This window comes from Thalassophryne amazonica, chromosome 5, assembly GCF_902500255.1.
Source record: "Thalassophryne amazonica chromosome 5, fThaAma1.1, whole genome shotgun sequence".
In the NCBI taxonomy this organism is placed as follows: Eukaryota; Metazoa; Chordata; class Actinopteri; order Batrachoidiformes; family Batrachoididae; genus Thalassophryne; species Thalassophryne amazonica.
In genome coordinates this window covers 52,393,707-52,411,311 of record NC_047107.1, presented here as the reverse complement: position 1 = coordinate 52,411,311, position 17,605 = coordinate 52,393,707, and the positions used below count along the sequence as shown (strand labels likewise).

The window sequence follows — 17,605 nt, the reverse complement described above, 5'->3', positions numbered from 1 at the left end:
AATCCTGTTCACACTGGGGAAGAAAAAAACATGCTTTTTGGAAAGGTGATAAACCCTCAAGTTGCACCTGTGCCAACATCAGTGCATGTGTGTGAATGTGAGACGTCATTGAAAAGCAGTTTGAGGATCTGCATCAGACGGAAAAGTGCAAAAGAAATGCAGTCCACTTACCATTTTGTTGCAGTGAGACAGAATCAGAAAAAATACAGTCATACTGTACAGATTAGCTGACTTCAAAGTTTTTGATTCCCGTACTCTGTATTGGCACCCGCCTGCCTACAAATGGTGACTACTGGCACATGAGGTGTTTGAAGACCTGCTGATTCCTGCCTGCAATGATGTCATTTATTCAGATGGGAGACAGTGAGTCCTGACCTGAAACTGCATTTGCACCCGCCTCTGACTTAAGAAACCTCTGCTGATTTCCCTGTTAGAGAGATGGTGGGGAAGGGTGTGGGGGTGGGGTGGGGGGATTTAGGACGGCAGTGAGGATATAGGCTGGAAAGGGACAGGGGAAGCAGATGGTATCCCATTTTGCTCCTCTTCTGTGAGGCCTGTCATTCCAACAGATTAATGCAGGGGCGGAGTAAAGAAAAGAGGCGACAGAGACAATCAAGGAAGGGTCTGAGGAAGACAATGGAGCCACGTGCCGCTGGGCAGATTTGTCGTTTGGGACACAATAGGTGATCATCTTTCAATAGACAAGGCCAACTGTTGCAGGCAGCATGTGTTATGGCCCCATGTTTCAAACACGCTCATGCCTGGTTTACATACAAGCCAACCAATGGTTGAGGCTCATCTGTGGTCACCTGACACAGGAATAATTTTTTTTTATAAGGAGATTGGCAGTGGGTGTGTGTACTACTGCACTGTCTACACACCCACAACGTAACATAGCTGAATAGTGTGTGTTGTCATAGCAACTCCAATTACGAACCCTGTAAGTGTGTTCAGAGACGACCTGAGAGGATTCAAGAGGATTCCTCTTTTCTTTTATACCTCCTTCTCCATGCACAAAAGACAAAGATGAAAGGTGAATTCTGGACCTGCAGTGGTTAAGTCTGCATTTAAACCAGTTTATATCACAATTTTGTGCCAAATTGATGATATATATGTCAAAACCAGCAAATGTATTCAGTCACTGAAAAACAAGTCAACTGTGAATGGAAAGTTTGTTTAGCCTGTTTATTACTGATTAAAACTGTTGCTGCTAAATAACACTTGTAGTTAATCTTCTTACAATAACTCATGCATGCTGTGTCTAATGCAGGTTCCACTGCAGAGCTTTAATCTCAGGTTTCCCACATTCAGTCTCATTGCTGTGGTCTTGAATTTGAAGGCCAAAATGTTCTGTTTTCATTTAAATTCTACAATATGTGACGTGTTAAACCCCCAACCCCCTTTCTGTTGAAGGCTTCTGACCACAGACCCCTCCCAGCTGAGGGAGGAGGACCTCCCGGGGGACCTGCAGTCGCTGTCATGGCTCACCTCTGTAGACGTGCCCCGGCTGCAGCAGATGGCCGATAGTCGAGGCCACAGTAACGGGCCCTCCCAAGGCAGCTTGTTGGAGCAACCGACAGGTGAGATGACAGGGATGGGACAGGTTTAAAAACTACATCTCTGATTGGTTCAACCAGGACAGCTGGATTCTTATGGCCTCTGCAGAACTCTGACATCAAAACATACAATAATCTGATACTGTTGAGTATCACTGTGACTCAGTAGTCCTCCACTATCAGAGAAGACCATTTTTTGACATTTTTATGTCTACCTCCAATGAAGTGGTTAATCCAGACTGAATAATTCATCTGATTCTGGTGATCAAAAACACATTCCCATTTGGATGACATGCTAATCAAATGATTTTGACATGCCAAAAAGCTCCAGAAAAAAAGTGAGACACTGGCGCCCTTACATTTTACGCACAGAAATTAAAATTTGTTCAAAAATATATTCAAAATCAGCATATTAAACAAGCAGCGGTGCAAGTCAAGTCTGGGAGCATGTGCTGGTGCAATGCCAGACAAATGCTGCCTTGGCTCCATTCAAACAAAATCCTTTCAGCAGTGTTGTGTGGAGTTTAATTAGAAATGAATGATACTTTTTTAATTTAGCTCATTTATGTGTGAAAATGTCTGCCTCTCTCACTGACACAACCACACCTGCTCCTAAACCATCATTAATAATGCATCCACTAACCATTCATCAGGTGACAGACATCTATGGGATATTACTTAAGCAAAACAAAGGTGCTATTGCAATTGTTCAGGTGCATCAAACTTCATCAGTTTTGTATGAACTTGTCCTAATTATATACCAATTTAATTAATTACGTCATTATAGCATTTAATGTTGCAAAGTTATTGCTTTAATACACTGGAGGAAATGGGCTTTATCTATCCATCTATTCTCTCAGTGTATTTTGGGGTCCCTGATGTGTTACAAGGTTGCAGGCATAGAGTTTGTTTCCTAATAGCTTGGAAACAAACTGTTGTTGATTTCCTCCATTGCCACACTTTATGTGAGGGTGTAATGCTTTGTAAGCAAAGGCCTGTCTCTTCTCCTCTCTTGGCTCTTTCACTGTTTTTGATAGAGATGTCTTGGTATGTGTCGAATACAACATCAAGTCTTGAACTTTGGCTTGCATCACTCAGTGCCATGTTCAAGACAATTGCTGCCACCTCTCTAAATGTAGCCTGATCTCCCTTCACCATTTGTACCAAGTTCATCCCATTAACAATGGTGGCTGAATGACTAAGAATGTCTTTCCTTTCAACAACGGACACATTCCTTTGAAGGAGAGATGCAAGTGCTGCTTTGTTGGTCTTGCGCAGCCCACCCTCAGGTGTAGCGAGGGCCCATGGAAGAGGCCCCAGTGGATGTGAGAGGACATCCACCATGTGTAGATTCCGTACCTGTGCCATCACAATTATGTGGCCAAATAGAGTTCGATCTGCCTGTAGGATGAATGCCTTGTTGCTGGTTTTCAACTTGGTCTTCTTTTGAAGATTGCTGAATGTTTTTAGTTTCAGTGACCTCATCACCCACTGTGCATAACTGCATGTATTCTCCTATACCTTAGGATGTAGATTTAGACATGTAGATCATATTTTTATACATTAGGTGCAAATTTGGATTGTTTTTTGCATTTTAATGTTGGCCATTTTGAAATCCAAGCTGGCCACCATGAAAACTGAATTTTTATGATTATCAGTAAACTACTCCTAGGTGAACATCTAGGTTAAGACACATAAAGCACAACTCTTTGGTGCCTATAAACCAAGAAAGGGACCCGGTAGGCTATTGTGGCGGCCATTTTGAATTTATGATGATAACACATGGATGGCTACCAAATCTGCAATGCTATCACATATTTTCCATCTCGAGGGATGCAGACCTAGCTAAAAATCACAATGAGAACCCAATCTTTTTGGTGGTACCGACCAACCCATTTGGCTCATTAACTACATGTGTGAATCAGCTATTTGCACAATTTGAAGAAAGACACACAGTATGGTAAATATCTTGAGTAGACAGTTCTCAAAAACAGTGACTGCGCTTGTGTGGGGAACCAACAAGACAACCATGGCAACTCTGAGGGAGTTACAGGCTTCTATTGATGTGAATGGAGAAAGTGAGCATAGTGCTGTTACGCAATCTCATGGTGGAGTGGAACAGAGAAGCTCTATCGTAGACGAAGGCACAATCCGGAAATGGCACAAAAATTCAGCCCCAATGGAGAAAAAGCCACAAACCGGACAACTAATAGAAAAGCGCCTATTCTCGTAAAAAGCCACAAACTGATGGTAGACAAAGCCGCAAACCGGAAATGGCTCTAAAGAGCTTCATTCGTTCATGTCGACATATTACAAGTTAACAGATCTAATCTAGACTTTGGCTTTCCATGGAACTATCGGCATAATTTCACATAACTCTTCCTTATATTTATGTATTGGAACCCCAAAATTTCATAATTTCAAAATTTGGTGGCATTACTTATGAAGGAATTGTGACCCCATTCCTCGACTCACTCAAACTCTATTAATCCTATATTTGCCCTGCTAAAAATTGTAATTAGGAATTGTAATCTCTACAGTGCTAGCTTGTTTGATTGGAGATGTTATCTAAATTTTCATAGTGGATGTGGTAATGTGAGGATAACCACAAACCAACTTCTGGGACAGAGTCACTGCAAAGTCATTCACATCCCACATCCACCTGTCTGTCTTGAATGGGACTTCAGTGTCCAGACTAGAAAGCTAATTACGAGTGACTCTGTCCCATCTGTGGCACTTCAAAGTGCAGTAGGTTTGATCATACTTTGACGTTTGTCCTTGCAGCTCAGCTAAACAACATGACGATGACGGCGGGGCAGGGCTCCCTACTTCACCTCCAAACCAACATGCAGCAAAGCCCTCTGGGAATCAGCATCATCAATACTCACAGCGGAAGTGTGAGTCTCAACAATATTGAATTATGTTTCATGATATGTGACAGTTATTTAGCATTTTTAGTGCTATGCTGGGGTGGAATCACTGACTTTTCTCCAGTGAATACTGTGTTTGTTGGGGATGTGTTCCATCTCCTAGACTGTTCAATGCTTGCATGGAATGGATGTTGGGTAGGACTTTGGAAATCTGTGGCGTAGATGCTTTTGTTGGTGACCAAGCTCTAGGGTATCGATGAAATCCTAGACACACCCTTTAGAAGTGTATTTGCATTTGATTCACGTATCTCAGCAGTGACATTTGTGTTTCTGGGTCCTCGGTATTTGACATCAAGAGACTCGCTGTGAAGAGCTCTATGGAGGTCCCTGGACAGAGATGTTCATGATACTGACACTTCTGCAGGAGAATACAGGATCATAAAAGTAACATTAAGACACTAACCAGTGACCTAAGACAACTGGATGTCTTTGGAGGCTCCATGCATACCACTGAAATGGCTGTGACAAAAGAACAATTACTGAGGGAGATTTGGATAAGAAGTACCACTTATGTCCTGAGAGAACATCAGTTAAGACATTTTGGCCCTGTGGTTGTTTCTCTGGGTATGATCAAACACACAGTTGCCTCAGTGTTGAGGACCTGAGCAAATGGAGACCAAGAGGATGCCCACATTTCACCTGGCTGCAAGAAATCCTTACCATCTCTGCACTCCAGGACCAAACTTCATACAATGGGAGATCTGGCCTTCACAGCGGCCACTCCATGGCTCTGGAACGCCCTGCCAGAAAGCCTAAGTGCACCACAGACTGTAGAGCATTTTAAGGGGCAGGTGAAAACTTTTCTGTTCAGGAAAACCAACAGAAGGAATCATGATGATGTCATGCTCTGGGTGGGGCCCACACCACAGAAAACCTTTCTGCAGGCACTGACTGTGCGCACTCCATGATCCATCACATGCTGACAGATCAGCGCCGTGCATGGAAAACACATCACATTCAGATGGATGACAATCCGTTTTAAAGATATTTCACTTTGCAAGCATTTAGTCTCAAGGATCGAATGTGGTTTCCCAGTAAATTCTGCGGAGTAAAATTTACTCTGCTGGGATAACATTTGGTCCCAGTCTAAATTCAGTTAAATCAACTCTATCACGGTGCTAAATTAACTGTATCACAGTGCAAAATCAACTCTTATTGGAGTAGAAACACTTGATTTGACAAGATGGTAGAGCTGATTTCACTCTATAATAGAGTGTATTTTACTTTATTTAGACCTGGACCAAATATTATCCCAGCAGAGTAAATGTTACTCAGCAAAATTTACTGTGTTCGCTCAAAATTGTGTCCAGTACAGGTGAGAGATAGGATCATATAAGCTCACCCTGTGTTCGAACTCATCACATTAAAAACAAACCTCCCCATCTGTTATTTTTTTTTCTTTTGGTTTTCTTTGTGCAGCTCCACATTTAGGTGATAAGTTGTGACTGAAGTTATTATGAGGGCTGCAAACTAACTATGATCTGATTTTCAGTTCATTCTTTTGAAATCAAACAGTTTCACATGCACAAAAGAGCGATTTTGCAGACAAAAGGACGAACACAAAGTGTAAAGTTGGACTCACCGGTGTAAAAATGACTAAACTGCGGAAGAAATAAAACCAGCGGGAAGAAACACAGAAGTGACTGTCCAAGAACCCATGGTTCAGTTGTAACTGGTCTGGTGGCTTTCAGGTTGTTTAAAAAATAATTATTATATTATATATATATATATATATATATATATATATATATATATATATATATATATATATATATATATATACATACACACACACACACAGTTGTATACAAAAGTTGATAATTTCATGATTTTCCTTTATATTAATTTAATATATTTGTTGTCTGGTTTCAGAAATTTCAGTTAAATATAATATAACAGACAAATACACTGATATTTGAGAAGTGAAATGAAGTTTCTAGTATTTACAGAAATTGTGCAATAATTATGTAAACAAAATTGGGCAGGTGCATAAATTTGGGCACCCTTGTCTTTTTATTGATTTGAATACATTTAGCACTAATTGAAACCCAAAATTGGTTTGGTAAGCTCATTGACCCTTGACCTTCTTCAATCATGAAAAAGGGTATTTAAGGTGGCCATTTGCAAATGTTTCTCCTCTTTGCATCTCTTATAATGAGTGGCAACATAGGAGCCTCTAAACAACTCTCAAATGACCTGAAAACAAAGATTGTTCAACATCATGGTTTAGGGGAAGGATACAAAAAGCTATCTCAGAGAGGTTTCCACTGTGAGGAACACAGTGAGGAAATGGAAGACCGTAGGCACAGTACTAGTTAAGGCCTGAAGTGGCAGGCCAAGAAAAATCTCAGATAAGCTGAAGCGAAGGATGGTGAGAACAGTCATAGTCAACCCACAGACCTGTTCCAAAGACCTACAACATGATCTTTCTGCAGATAGTGTCTCTGTGCATCATTCAACTATACAGTGCACTTTGCACAAAGAGATGCTGTATGATGCTGTAATGCAGAGGAAGCTTTTTCTGCGTACACACCACAAAGAGTCGATTGAGATATGCTAAAGCACATTTGGACAAGCTAGCTTCATTTTGGAATAAGGTGCTGTGGACTGATGAAACTAAAATTGAGTTATTTGGACATAACAAGGGGAGGTATGCATGGCTGAAAAAGAACACAGCATTTCAAGAAAAACACTTGCTACCTACAGTAAAATGTGGAGGTGGTTTCATCATGCTGTGTGGCCAGTGCAGGTACTGGGAATCTTATTAAAGTTGAGGGTCACATGGATTCCAGTCAATAGCAAATTCTTGAGAACAATGTTCATGAATCAGTGACAAAGTTGAAGTTGTGCCGGGGCTGGATCTTTCAAGACAACGACCCTAAACACTGCTCAAAATCTATAGGGAGTGTTTAGAGGCTATGATTTCTGCAAAAAGAGGATCTACTAAATATTGATGTATTTTTTTTTCTGTTGGGGTGCCCAAATTTATGCACCTGCCTAACTTTGTTCAAAGAATTATTGCAGTTTCTGTAAATCCTATAAACTTCATTTACTTCTCAAATATCACTGTTTGTCTGCTATATATATTTAACTGAAATTTCTGATCCAAAACAACCAATGATTTATAAAGGAAAATCATGGAAATTATCAGGGGTGCCCAAACTTTTACATACAACTGTATACTCTCAAATTGTTATGGATGGGTTGATTTTGTGTTTGTGGATCTTGTAGATTTTTATTTTATTTTTGGGAAGTCATGTGATCCACACAGGTGTATATAATCAACATGCGGGTATATATAATTAAAGCAGCCACCTCATTGTGGTGGCTTTTTTTTTTTTTTTTTTTTTTTTTTTTTTGGTCAAAGAGAAACCTTTGGCTCGTTTTTCCTCCCATCATTTTTTCAACCTTGCACTGTGTGCACACAGAACTGCTGCATTTAATGACTATCAGAACAGGTGAACTGCAGCCTGACACACATTGGACTTTGTTTAAAAAGTTCAAAGAACGTCCTGCTGCTGGTCTCAGCCCACAAAGACCAGGACCAGACAGCAGAAAGAGAATAGAGACAACGTCTGCAGCAGCAGGCTGATAACGCCATTCCCGCACGAGACCACTGATAAAATAATTGTAAACCTCCAAAAACTTGAAAGCCTTCATGGTCGTCGTCTCCAAGATTTAATTTCTCACAATGTCGCTTACGATCTTCGGGATCAAGAGTTGACACGTAGTCTGAAGTCATCTTCCCATGTGTTTTCTCACCACATCTGCTTGGAGTCTGGAGTTTTCTGCCTGCCAGTATATGTGGATGTGTAGAGACTGGCAGGCACAAAAGGAGCTATAATAGTCACAAAGGTCAGTTTCAGTTTGTACAGGGGTCAAAAGTTAAAGTTGCTCCAATTTTGGTAAAAAATGATGCAAATTATTGGTTGAGTTAATCGGGTTTTAAAAAGTAACAGTTTGCATCATGTGTCATGCTTAGTTCATGTTACAGGGTAACATATGTCACATGTCTGAATCCAATGCACATTGACCTTGTTTGACCTTTACTTTGGAGACTAAGCATTCAGCACTGTCAAAACTATTCCATTCATTAATCCTGTTAACTCAACCAATAATTTGTATCACTTTTTACCAAAAGTAGAGCAACTCTAACTTTTGACCCCTGTACAAACTGAAATTGACCTTTGTCATCATTCTTGCTATTTTTACCCCAAAACTCCATAACATTCAGTCATAGATAGCCCAAACTATACCTTTTTTGAATCTTTATAGTCAGACAAGTAACGTGATGTAGTTTTCAATTTGATTGGAGCATTTTTAAATTTTGACCCCTGTGTAATTCTTCAATTGACCCCTACCCGGCTGCCTATTGAAAATTCAAGTGGCCAGTCTTTTTTTTTTTTTTTTTTTTTTAAGTGTAATGTCAAAGCTGTATTTGTGCTGAATTTGATGCTTGTATCATCATTTGAAAGATTGTTTCAGTTATCTGCTGCACTAATAAGTCCACAGAGCATGAACCAGCTGCTGTCTGTTAGCTTAAACATGTGTATATAAGGCAACCCGAATTAAAGGAGAAATGCTGCTTTTAACAACCTGGACCTCATTTCTGGCATAAAATATGGTAATTTATTCACCAATATAAGTTTGGTGCGATAAGAAGTCCATAGTTCAAACGACGTGTTCAGTTCAAATCTGAGGCAAACATTTTTCTTCTTCTACTAAGGTGGATTAGAACTTTTTGTGGTACACAGCACTAACTACTGGACAGGAGGAACCTAGCAGTCAATGTGACTCACTAATTTCAAAATGCAGTTCTTTCAACCAGATGTGCGGTGCCGTGACAGATCAATCATCTGTGTCCGATCAGATTTTAGGGGAGTCCAGTGAAACCCCGGCCTCTGCTCTAGCTCCACCAATGCCAGGAAGTGTTCAACATTTCACATTTCCTGTTTCACTGTGACTGAAAATTGGGCACTTACTGTTTGAGTGTGAGCTTGCCACTGAGTTCCCGCGAGATTCCATGGGATCTCATCTGTCAATCCAGGAAGTGTTTCACATTTGAACATTTCCTGTTTTACTGTGGATTCAAAATTTGGCACTTCCTGTTTAGGACTCCCTGTACCATGAGCGAGCTTCCCGCTGCTTCGCTCGTATTATTGCTATTAAATAGATGGCTAATTTTGAGAGGTGAGGCTGAACAGATTGGTTGTCTGCCTGGGTGATTCCCATCCAGGGCCAAAGGCAGTTCCAGGGTGTGGTGGCTGTGGCGAAACATCAGCAGTGCCCATTTCCAGACCCGATGGAAGCATGGAAGTTTACCATATTGAGCTCCTGCATCTGTTTCACAGATATCGCCTTTTTCCATGAACGGGCTGCCGTCTCCAGGATATCAATGTCCTACTTCGGTCTACCAGCCTGCAGCCCAACAGCTGTACTCTCTAACTCAAACTGGACAACAGGTATCACAACTCTAAACTCAAAGGCAGATTTTACTGCGAGTCAAACGGTAATGAAAAACATTTCTCATACCTGATTTTCTCCCATAGTGTTCAACTGGTGAGCTTTATAGCAATGTTTCTTTCAACAACCAAAGCCTGTTCACACAAACTTGCCTGGCTCCACAAGACCAGGACCTGCAGCCCAAGTCTTTCCCCAAACCAATCTACTCTTACAGGTCAGCCCTCCACTTCACCCGCTTTTATACCACTCACTTCTTTCAGCTCTCATTTACTTAGCTAAATCAGTAATTCTCAAACTTCTACTTTGCCCAACTTTATAGCACAAAATAGTATTTATCACATTAAGACTACAGAAGTAGATGAGCAAGAACTATTTTTAGAGATTGAATATCAAACCCCAGTTGTTGAAGTTGTATCTATCAATTCCTGAGTCTTGATAGGCTTGCAAAACATGTAAACCTCATTTGTAACCACACAAATCAGCTTCATTGAACTTACATCTTCCATATAATGCCACCTTCACCCCCATGGTGAGGGCTGTGCCTACCCAGAGGTTTCTCACCCCGTAGCAGGAGAAATGTAAAAATAAATAAATAAATAAATAAATAAACCCCCACCAAAAGCAAATTAAAATGTTTAGTTTTTTTTGTGTTTTGTTTTAAACATGCTGCATTCAAAGAACCATTGTTTTCCTCCAATTTGTATTTCAGCTGTTTGATCGCCATGGCACTGAAGAACAGCAAAACTGGCAGCCTCCCAGTCAGTGAAATCTATAGCTTTATGAAGGAACACTTTCCTTATTTTAAGGTAAATTGGGTATGATGCCTTTACTATCAAATGCAAATATTCTGAAAACCTAAATTATGCTCTAATGGTTCAAAAAAAGTGAATCAGTATCATATACCCCCTTCTGTTTATTTTACTGTAGACAGCACCAGATGGCTGGAAGAATTCTGTCAGACACAACCTGTCTTTAAACAAATGCTTTGAAAAAGTGGAGAACAAAACAAGTAGCTCATCCCGTAAGGGCTGCTTATGGGCACTGAACCCTGCCAAAATTGATAAGATGGAGGAAGAGATGCAGAAGTGGAAACGCAAGGACCTTCCAGCCATCCGTCGCAGCATGGCAAACCCAGGTCTGGAATGTTTGTTTACTTTGTTAAAAGTCTACTGCTCAACAAACAACAGTGATGTGAGGATTTTTTTTCAACAACAATGACTAAGAGTGACCTGTTCTGATAATCTGACCAACAGATGAGTTGGATAAACTGATCACAGACCGTCCAGAAAGCTGCAGACGTAAGGCCGTAGAGCCGAGCATGACACGGCTGCCCGTCTGTCCAACTGGGCTCCCACTGCCCGTCGCAGCCCAGCTCCAGCCGCAGCCAATAGTCACGCTGTCCTTGCCATGCTTACCCATGCGCCAGCATCACCAACTTCAAGCCCAGCTTCAAGTCCAGGCCCGCCTGGCCCCCATGTCCCCTGCTCCAGCTCAGACCCCACCCCTTCACACAGTCCCTGACCTCTCTCAGAGTCCCCTCACTCAACAGCCCAGCAAGCCACCAGACAGTTTCTACAGTGTGCACAGTGATGCACACACAGAAGTGGATGCACTGGACCCTAGTATCATGGACTTTGCGCTTCAAGGTAAATACATTTCAATCAGTAGTATGCAGAGGACCTGCAAAACAGAACCCTCTGTTAATTCAGCACTCAGTTTATATAATTTTCACCAGCTCACCAGAGATAAAGTTACACTTTCGCTAGTGTGAAAATGTCAACTCAATAGTACAAATTTTCTGACATTTGCAGTGTTACTTTATTATGCGAAAATGCATTTTCAAGACAGTCAAGGGCTGTCATGGACAGAGCTGGCAAGCATGGGGAGACACCAATTTCAAATGAAAAGCGTGAGGAGAGACCAAAAGGGGGGAGGGTATTTTACCCAATAATCCAAAAAAGAATTTACAAAATATAAGCAAAATTCTGTGCCCATAAAATGGTCAAATAAACAGAACTCAACCATTAATAAATTAATAATACAAACTAAACTTAACCTGCTGTGCACGTCTCAAAAAGTGTGACGATGTCCCCAAATGAGACAAAACACTTACAGTGCATCCAGAAAGAACTTATTGCGCTTCACTTTTTCCACGTTATGTTCCAGCCTTATTCCAAAATGGATGAAAAAAAAATTTGCCCTCAAAATTATACACACAATGGTCCATAATGACAATGTGAAAAAAGTTGAGATTTTTACTAATACTTGTGCATTCACACCCTTTGCCATGAAGCTCAAAATTAAGCTCAGATGGATCCCGTTTCCACTGATCATCCTTGAGATGTTTCTACAGCTTAATTGGAGTCCACCTGTGGTAAATTCAGTTGATTGGACATGATTTGGAAAGACAGATATCTGTTTAAGGTCCAATAGTTGATAGTGCATGTCAGAGCACAAACCAAGTATGAAGTCAAAGGAATTGTCTGTAGATCTCCAAGACAGGATTGTCTGGAGGAACAAATCTGGGGAAGGATACAGAAACATTTCTGCTACTCTGAAGGTCCCAATGAGCACAATGACCTCCATCATCTATAAATGGAAGAAGTCCAGATCCACCAGGAAGGACTCTACCTAGAGCTGGCTGCCCATATAAACTGAGCGATCGGGGAGAAGGGCCTTAGTCAGGGAGCTGACCAAGAACCTGATGGTCACTCTGTTATAGCTCCAGAATTCCTCTGTGGAGAGGGGAGAACCTTGCAGAAAGACAACTATCTCAGCAGCAATCCACCAATCAGGCCTGTATGGTAGAGTGGCCAGACAGAAGCCACTCCTTAGTAAAAGGCACATGGTGTCCCACTTGGAGTTTGCCAAAGGCACGTGAAGGACTCTCAGACCATGAGAAACACAATTCTCCGATGAGACAAAGATTGAACTCTTTGGTGTGAATACCAGGCATCATGTTTGGAGGAAACTAGGCAACATCCTTACAGTGAAGCATGGTGGTGTCAGCATCATGCTGTGGGGATGTTTTTCAGCGGTAGGAACTGGGAGACTAGTCAGGTGTGAATACTTATGTACATTTGATTTCTTTGTTTTTTTATTTTTAATAAATTTACAAAAACTTGGAAAAAACTTTTCATTTTGTCATTATGGGGTGTTGTGAATAGAATTTTGAGGGAAAAATGAATTTACTCCATTTTCGAATAAGGCTGCAACAAAATGTGGAAAAAGTGAAGTGTTGAATGAATTTCCAGATGCACTGTATATAATTCCGCAAAAGAAATTAAACCATACTCCTGCTGTGATTCCTTGCCCAGTGAGTCATTATCATTTTCTGTTTGTTTGATAGGAAATTATGGGATTAACCATTTAGTAATTAATTATTTTATACACAGTCCCTCCATTTTCAGAGTGCATAAGTTCTTGGACAAACTACCGGTAACTGTACAAGAAGTAGTGTTACTACAAAGATCACCACTTTTACCGAAGGTTTTCTTTAAACAAATGAGGGGATGGATACATGAACATTTCCAAGTCACTGAATGTGTCTTAGACTTCATTTACATTAATCTTAAAAAAACAGAAACCTTATCATGTGCAAAGTAGGTGAGGGAGGAAAGCCATCAAAACAAAGACAACTCTCAAGGTGTTATAAGCTTCTGTCGCTCCGAGTAGAGAAACTGGAAAACTTTTGCCTGTTGCATCAGCAGTCCCAGCGTTATGATGACGTGGAAGAGAGAAGGATTTTATGACAAGAAAACAGACCAAATGTTGGCTCAAGTCTCCCATATTCCTTCTGGCAAACTGTAGCAGAAATTTCACATCCTCTTAGCAAAAATCTTTTTCTATGCCACTCCACTGTGGCGCTGTATAATGCAACAGACAGACGTTTGTCACAGCTAATCACAGCCACAGAAGCTCATAACTCCAAAGTTGTCTGGGTGCCTTGGGGACTGCATACTCCAGACAGTTACTATACAGTACCACGCTGCTTGCATTTTAGGGCCTCTTCATACATAACACAAAGTTGTGTGAAAGAAGCAGAAAACGGGAGAAAATCCGAGAACAAAAAGCGAAATAGGGAACCGTGAAACATTCCACCTGCTGTCGGGACACATGATCGGACAGGCGTGCATGATACCATGGCAATGGTTTCCTGCATGCTGGTGCCGCTACTGTGGTGCCACTGTGGTGTGGGAACACACACACACACAGTAATTTCTAATATTTATTCCCTCTTATCAAGCGGACAATACAAGTATGATCCTTCTGTTCCTCTGTATATGAACCATGTCATAAATGTACAGTCATGAAATGACATGAATGAAGCAGTGTGCACTTATCATGTCCACATCTGCTGGCCCTGTGTGTCCAGCCAGCTCCGCTTCTCCAGTAGTAGTGCAGGACACCGCGTCATGTGGACCACAGCTGACGTGGATGATGTGACATTCAGATCGTCAGCTGAGTATACACATGATCAGATGGTCCTTTTCATCTGGCACAGCCTGCCAATGTGCATGCTGCACGGTCACTCCAGCCTGTTGCAAAGGCGATATATGTTTTTATGTATTTCTACGTGACAGCATGCACACGCACGCCCCCCATATAGACAGTTGTAAGGTCATGTCTGTCGTAACACGGTACATGTTCTCCAGCTGTGACTTGCGGGTCCACAGATCCCAACAGCTGCTGTTTGCGGACACGCCCACTTTTTCAATCAGCGCACAGAACAAAGTGTTACTCTCTGTTTCTTTGTTCTGTGATTATTTATTTTTCATATGTTACGGAATTATTCATGTAGTTATTGTAGTATTTATTCATATACTTGTCCTGGCTGTGTTCTCTTGAATTGAATTTTTAATTTAATGTCTTGTGTGCACTGAGATGTCATTTCCAGCTGTCAGTGAGTGGCTGGCCGGTGTGATCAGCTAAGAGGCACATTGCTGTGCCGTGGGCGCTCAGACATGGCTGCCCTCTTCTCCCCCGCCCACAACACATGTGGCATGCGGGGGGGACACTCACGCGCCACGTGTGTTGGGGGGGCGTGACACACATGCATGCCACATGTGTTTGGGGGGGGCGCACACTTGCATGACATGTGTTGACTGGTAACCACACACTCATGGGGCACTTAGATATTTGCCCAGAGCAGCTCAAATGTGGTCGCCTGCCGCCTGCTGCATGAATAGCCCCGCCTTTTCTAAGTGCCACCTGAGTGGTGTTGGATGTTCATGGTTGGCACCTGGACTCTGGCTGACACTTGCAGAGAGGGGGTCGAATGGGCACTTGCCATCTTTCAGCCGCTGGTGTGAAGGCTGCCTCGATCACGTCATTCGGCCACAGTGCAACATGGGCGATGACGTCGTGCAGCATATCGTGCTGTGGATGACATGCTATGTGAATGCTGCAAACACGATCAGCTGACCATGCGACCTCATCTTGCCCACCATTGTAATGGGTTACAGCACGCGAATGTAGAGTGCATGTGCTGTGCGTGAATGGTTGTGGCATATGAGGCTGTATGAGGCGTTCGAGGCTGCTCCGAATTTTTATGAGTGGCATGCGAGTCCTCCTTCGTACGCCAGTCGGCTTCAATCTTGTTAAGTGTGAAGGGACCCTTAACGATTGATGTAAATATGATCCAAAACACATTCACCAACTTGGAAAAGCTCATGTTGAGTTGTCTAAAGAAGAAAACTGCCTGTCAAAGTAAAGATTTATAGTGAAAATAAATATTATGTACTGTAGAAGATGGAATGGCCAAATTCCTTGCAATTGAACATTGAGAAACATTGTTCTTAAACGGTTGGACTATTTTTTCACACAGTTGTTCACAAAGTGGTGATCCTGCCCCATCTTTGCTTGTGAACGGTTGAGACTTTTGGGGATGCTCCTTTTATGTCCAATCATGACACTCTCAATTAGTGTCCTCAGTTGCCAAACGCTTATTGAGTGTTGTTAGAAGAAAAGGTGATGTAACACAGTGGTAAACATACCACTGTCCCTGCTTTTTTGAAATGTGTTGCAGGCATCCATTTCGAAATGAGCACATATTTGCACAAAAACAATAAAGTTTATCAGTTTTAACATTAAATATCTTTTCTTTGTGGCGTATTCAATTGAATATAGGTTGAAGAGGATTTGCAAATCGTTGTATTCTGTTTTTATTTACATTTTACACAACATCCCAACTTCATTGGAACTGGGGTTGTATGATAAAGTCATAAATAGCACAAACGCCATTACAGACATTTATATTTACTTGTATATTTATATCATGCTGTAAAGTGCAGAGGGTATACATCAGCCCTCTGATGCCTTTCATTCTTAACTATATTTTTCCCTTTTTTTGTTATATAAGTCTGGGCTAAATCAAAACAAGGACTCAGACCTTTAGTATCAATTGCCTCCTAACCCAAAGAAAAAATGAAATGTGTTCATTCTATGTGTCTGACTTTTTTTCCCGCTCATGAAAGTTATGGCATTCTGTAAAATTTTACAAAAAAAAAAAAAAAAGTAGGACATAAATGACAGTATGATGTTGAGCTTCAATGGGATGTAAATTTTCCAAATAAGGTAAAATATGAGGAATGTGAAACATAGGTCTTTTTAACAGAGACACAACATAAATTAACATCTGGAACTTAAGATGAGGGACAAACAATGGTCAGTTGTCAAAATTATCTAACACTTTTAGCAACGCTGGTACACTAACTGCTACATCCATCTGATCAGGAAACCTGTGGGAGGAAATGAAGGACGACAGCTTTAACCTGGATGCATTGGGTACCTTCAGTAACTCACCCCTGCGACTATCAGACTGTGACTTGGGGACACTCGGTCTCCCTCCTGCTTCCAGTGGAGCAAACCTGCCACCATCGGATGTCCAAGTGACAGGTCTCTACACCTCCTACTCCTCCCAAGATTGTCTCTCCACCCAGTACATAGGCACAGCAGCTAACAGCAAGCCCATCGTACTGCTATAAACCAGCAGAAAGACGAACAGCTGAACTGTCGTGAAAAATCAACTGCATCTGTGGACAACAACTGAATAAGTCAGACTACTGATTTCTTTTCACAGTAAATCACACAACCCAGTTTTCCCAATGGGAACTCTGAGGATTTGTGAAAATTATTTAGCGACATGCAGTCTACAGAAAACAGCTACCAACTAAAACTAAAGAGGAGGCTAAAAGGAAAACCATGCGACTTATATCAAGTCTGCAAATACAAATGAAATGTTCTGCAGAAGTATGTTAGTAGGTGGCGGGTCTTCTGTTCACTCTGCGCTTGAAAGAACCAGCATTCTGTAGCTTCCCCGTCTCTTGTCTGTTGTATTGTGCTAGATGGTATTGCTGTGATGTGTTATTTATATTTATGAGAGGCAGCTAGAGAAAATGATGAGTCCATCAGTCTTTTGCTGTATATATGTGAATGTTTGGTGGTTAAAAAAAGAGAAAATGCTATCACCACAGAAGAGCTTTCTTTTACCTACTACTTCCAAAATGCCAACTGTGCCAAGATGCTGAGTGAACTCTTTAAAACATTTTACACATTACTGTTCTACAAACTGATTAACATATATATTATGACCATTAACTTGACTATAATAAAAACATCAAATGTGTAAATAAATGCAGTTTTTTTTTTGGCAAA

At 41.3% G+C, this 17,605-nt stretch overlaps 1 protein-coding gene across 1 annotated transcript; it reads left to right on the top strand.

Moving 5' to 3' along the window:
• The first annotated feature begins 1,413 nt into the window (after positions 1 to 1,413).
• foxn4 (forkhead box N4) lies at positions 1,414 to 17,214 on the top strand. Its single transcript, XM_034169462.1, has 8 exons — positions 1,414 to 1,580; positions 4,341 to 4,429; positions 9,859 to 9,948; positions 10,036 to 10,163; positions 10,659 to 10,755; positions 10,877 to 11,084; positions 11,203 to 11,595; positions 16,685 to 17,214. The coding sequence occupies exons 1-8, from the start codon at positions 1,517 to 1,519 to the stop codon at positions 16,933 to 16,935; spliced, it is 1,320 nt and encodes a 439-aa protein (XP_034025353.1). The 5' UTR covers positions 1,414 to 1,516; the 3' UTR covers positions 16,936 to 17,214.
• Positions 17,215 to 17,605: the final 391 nt, after the last annotated feature.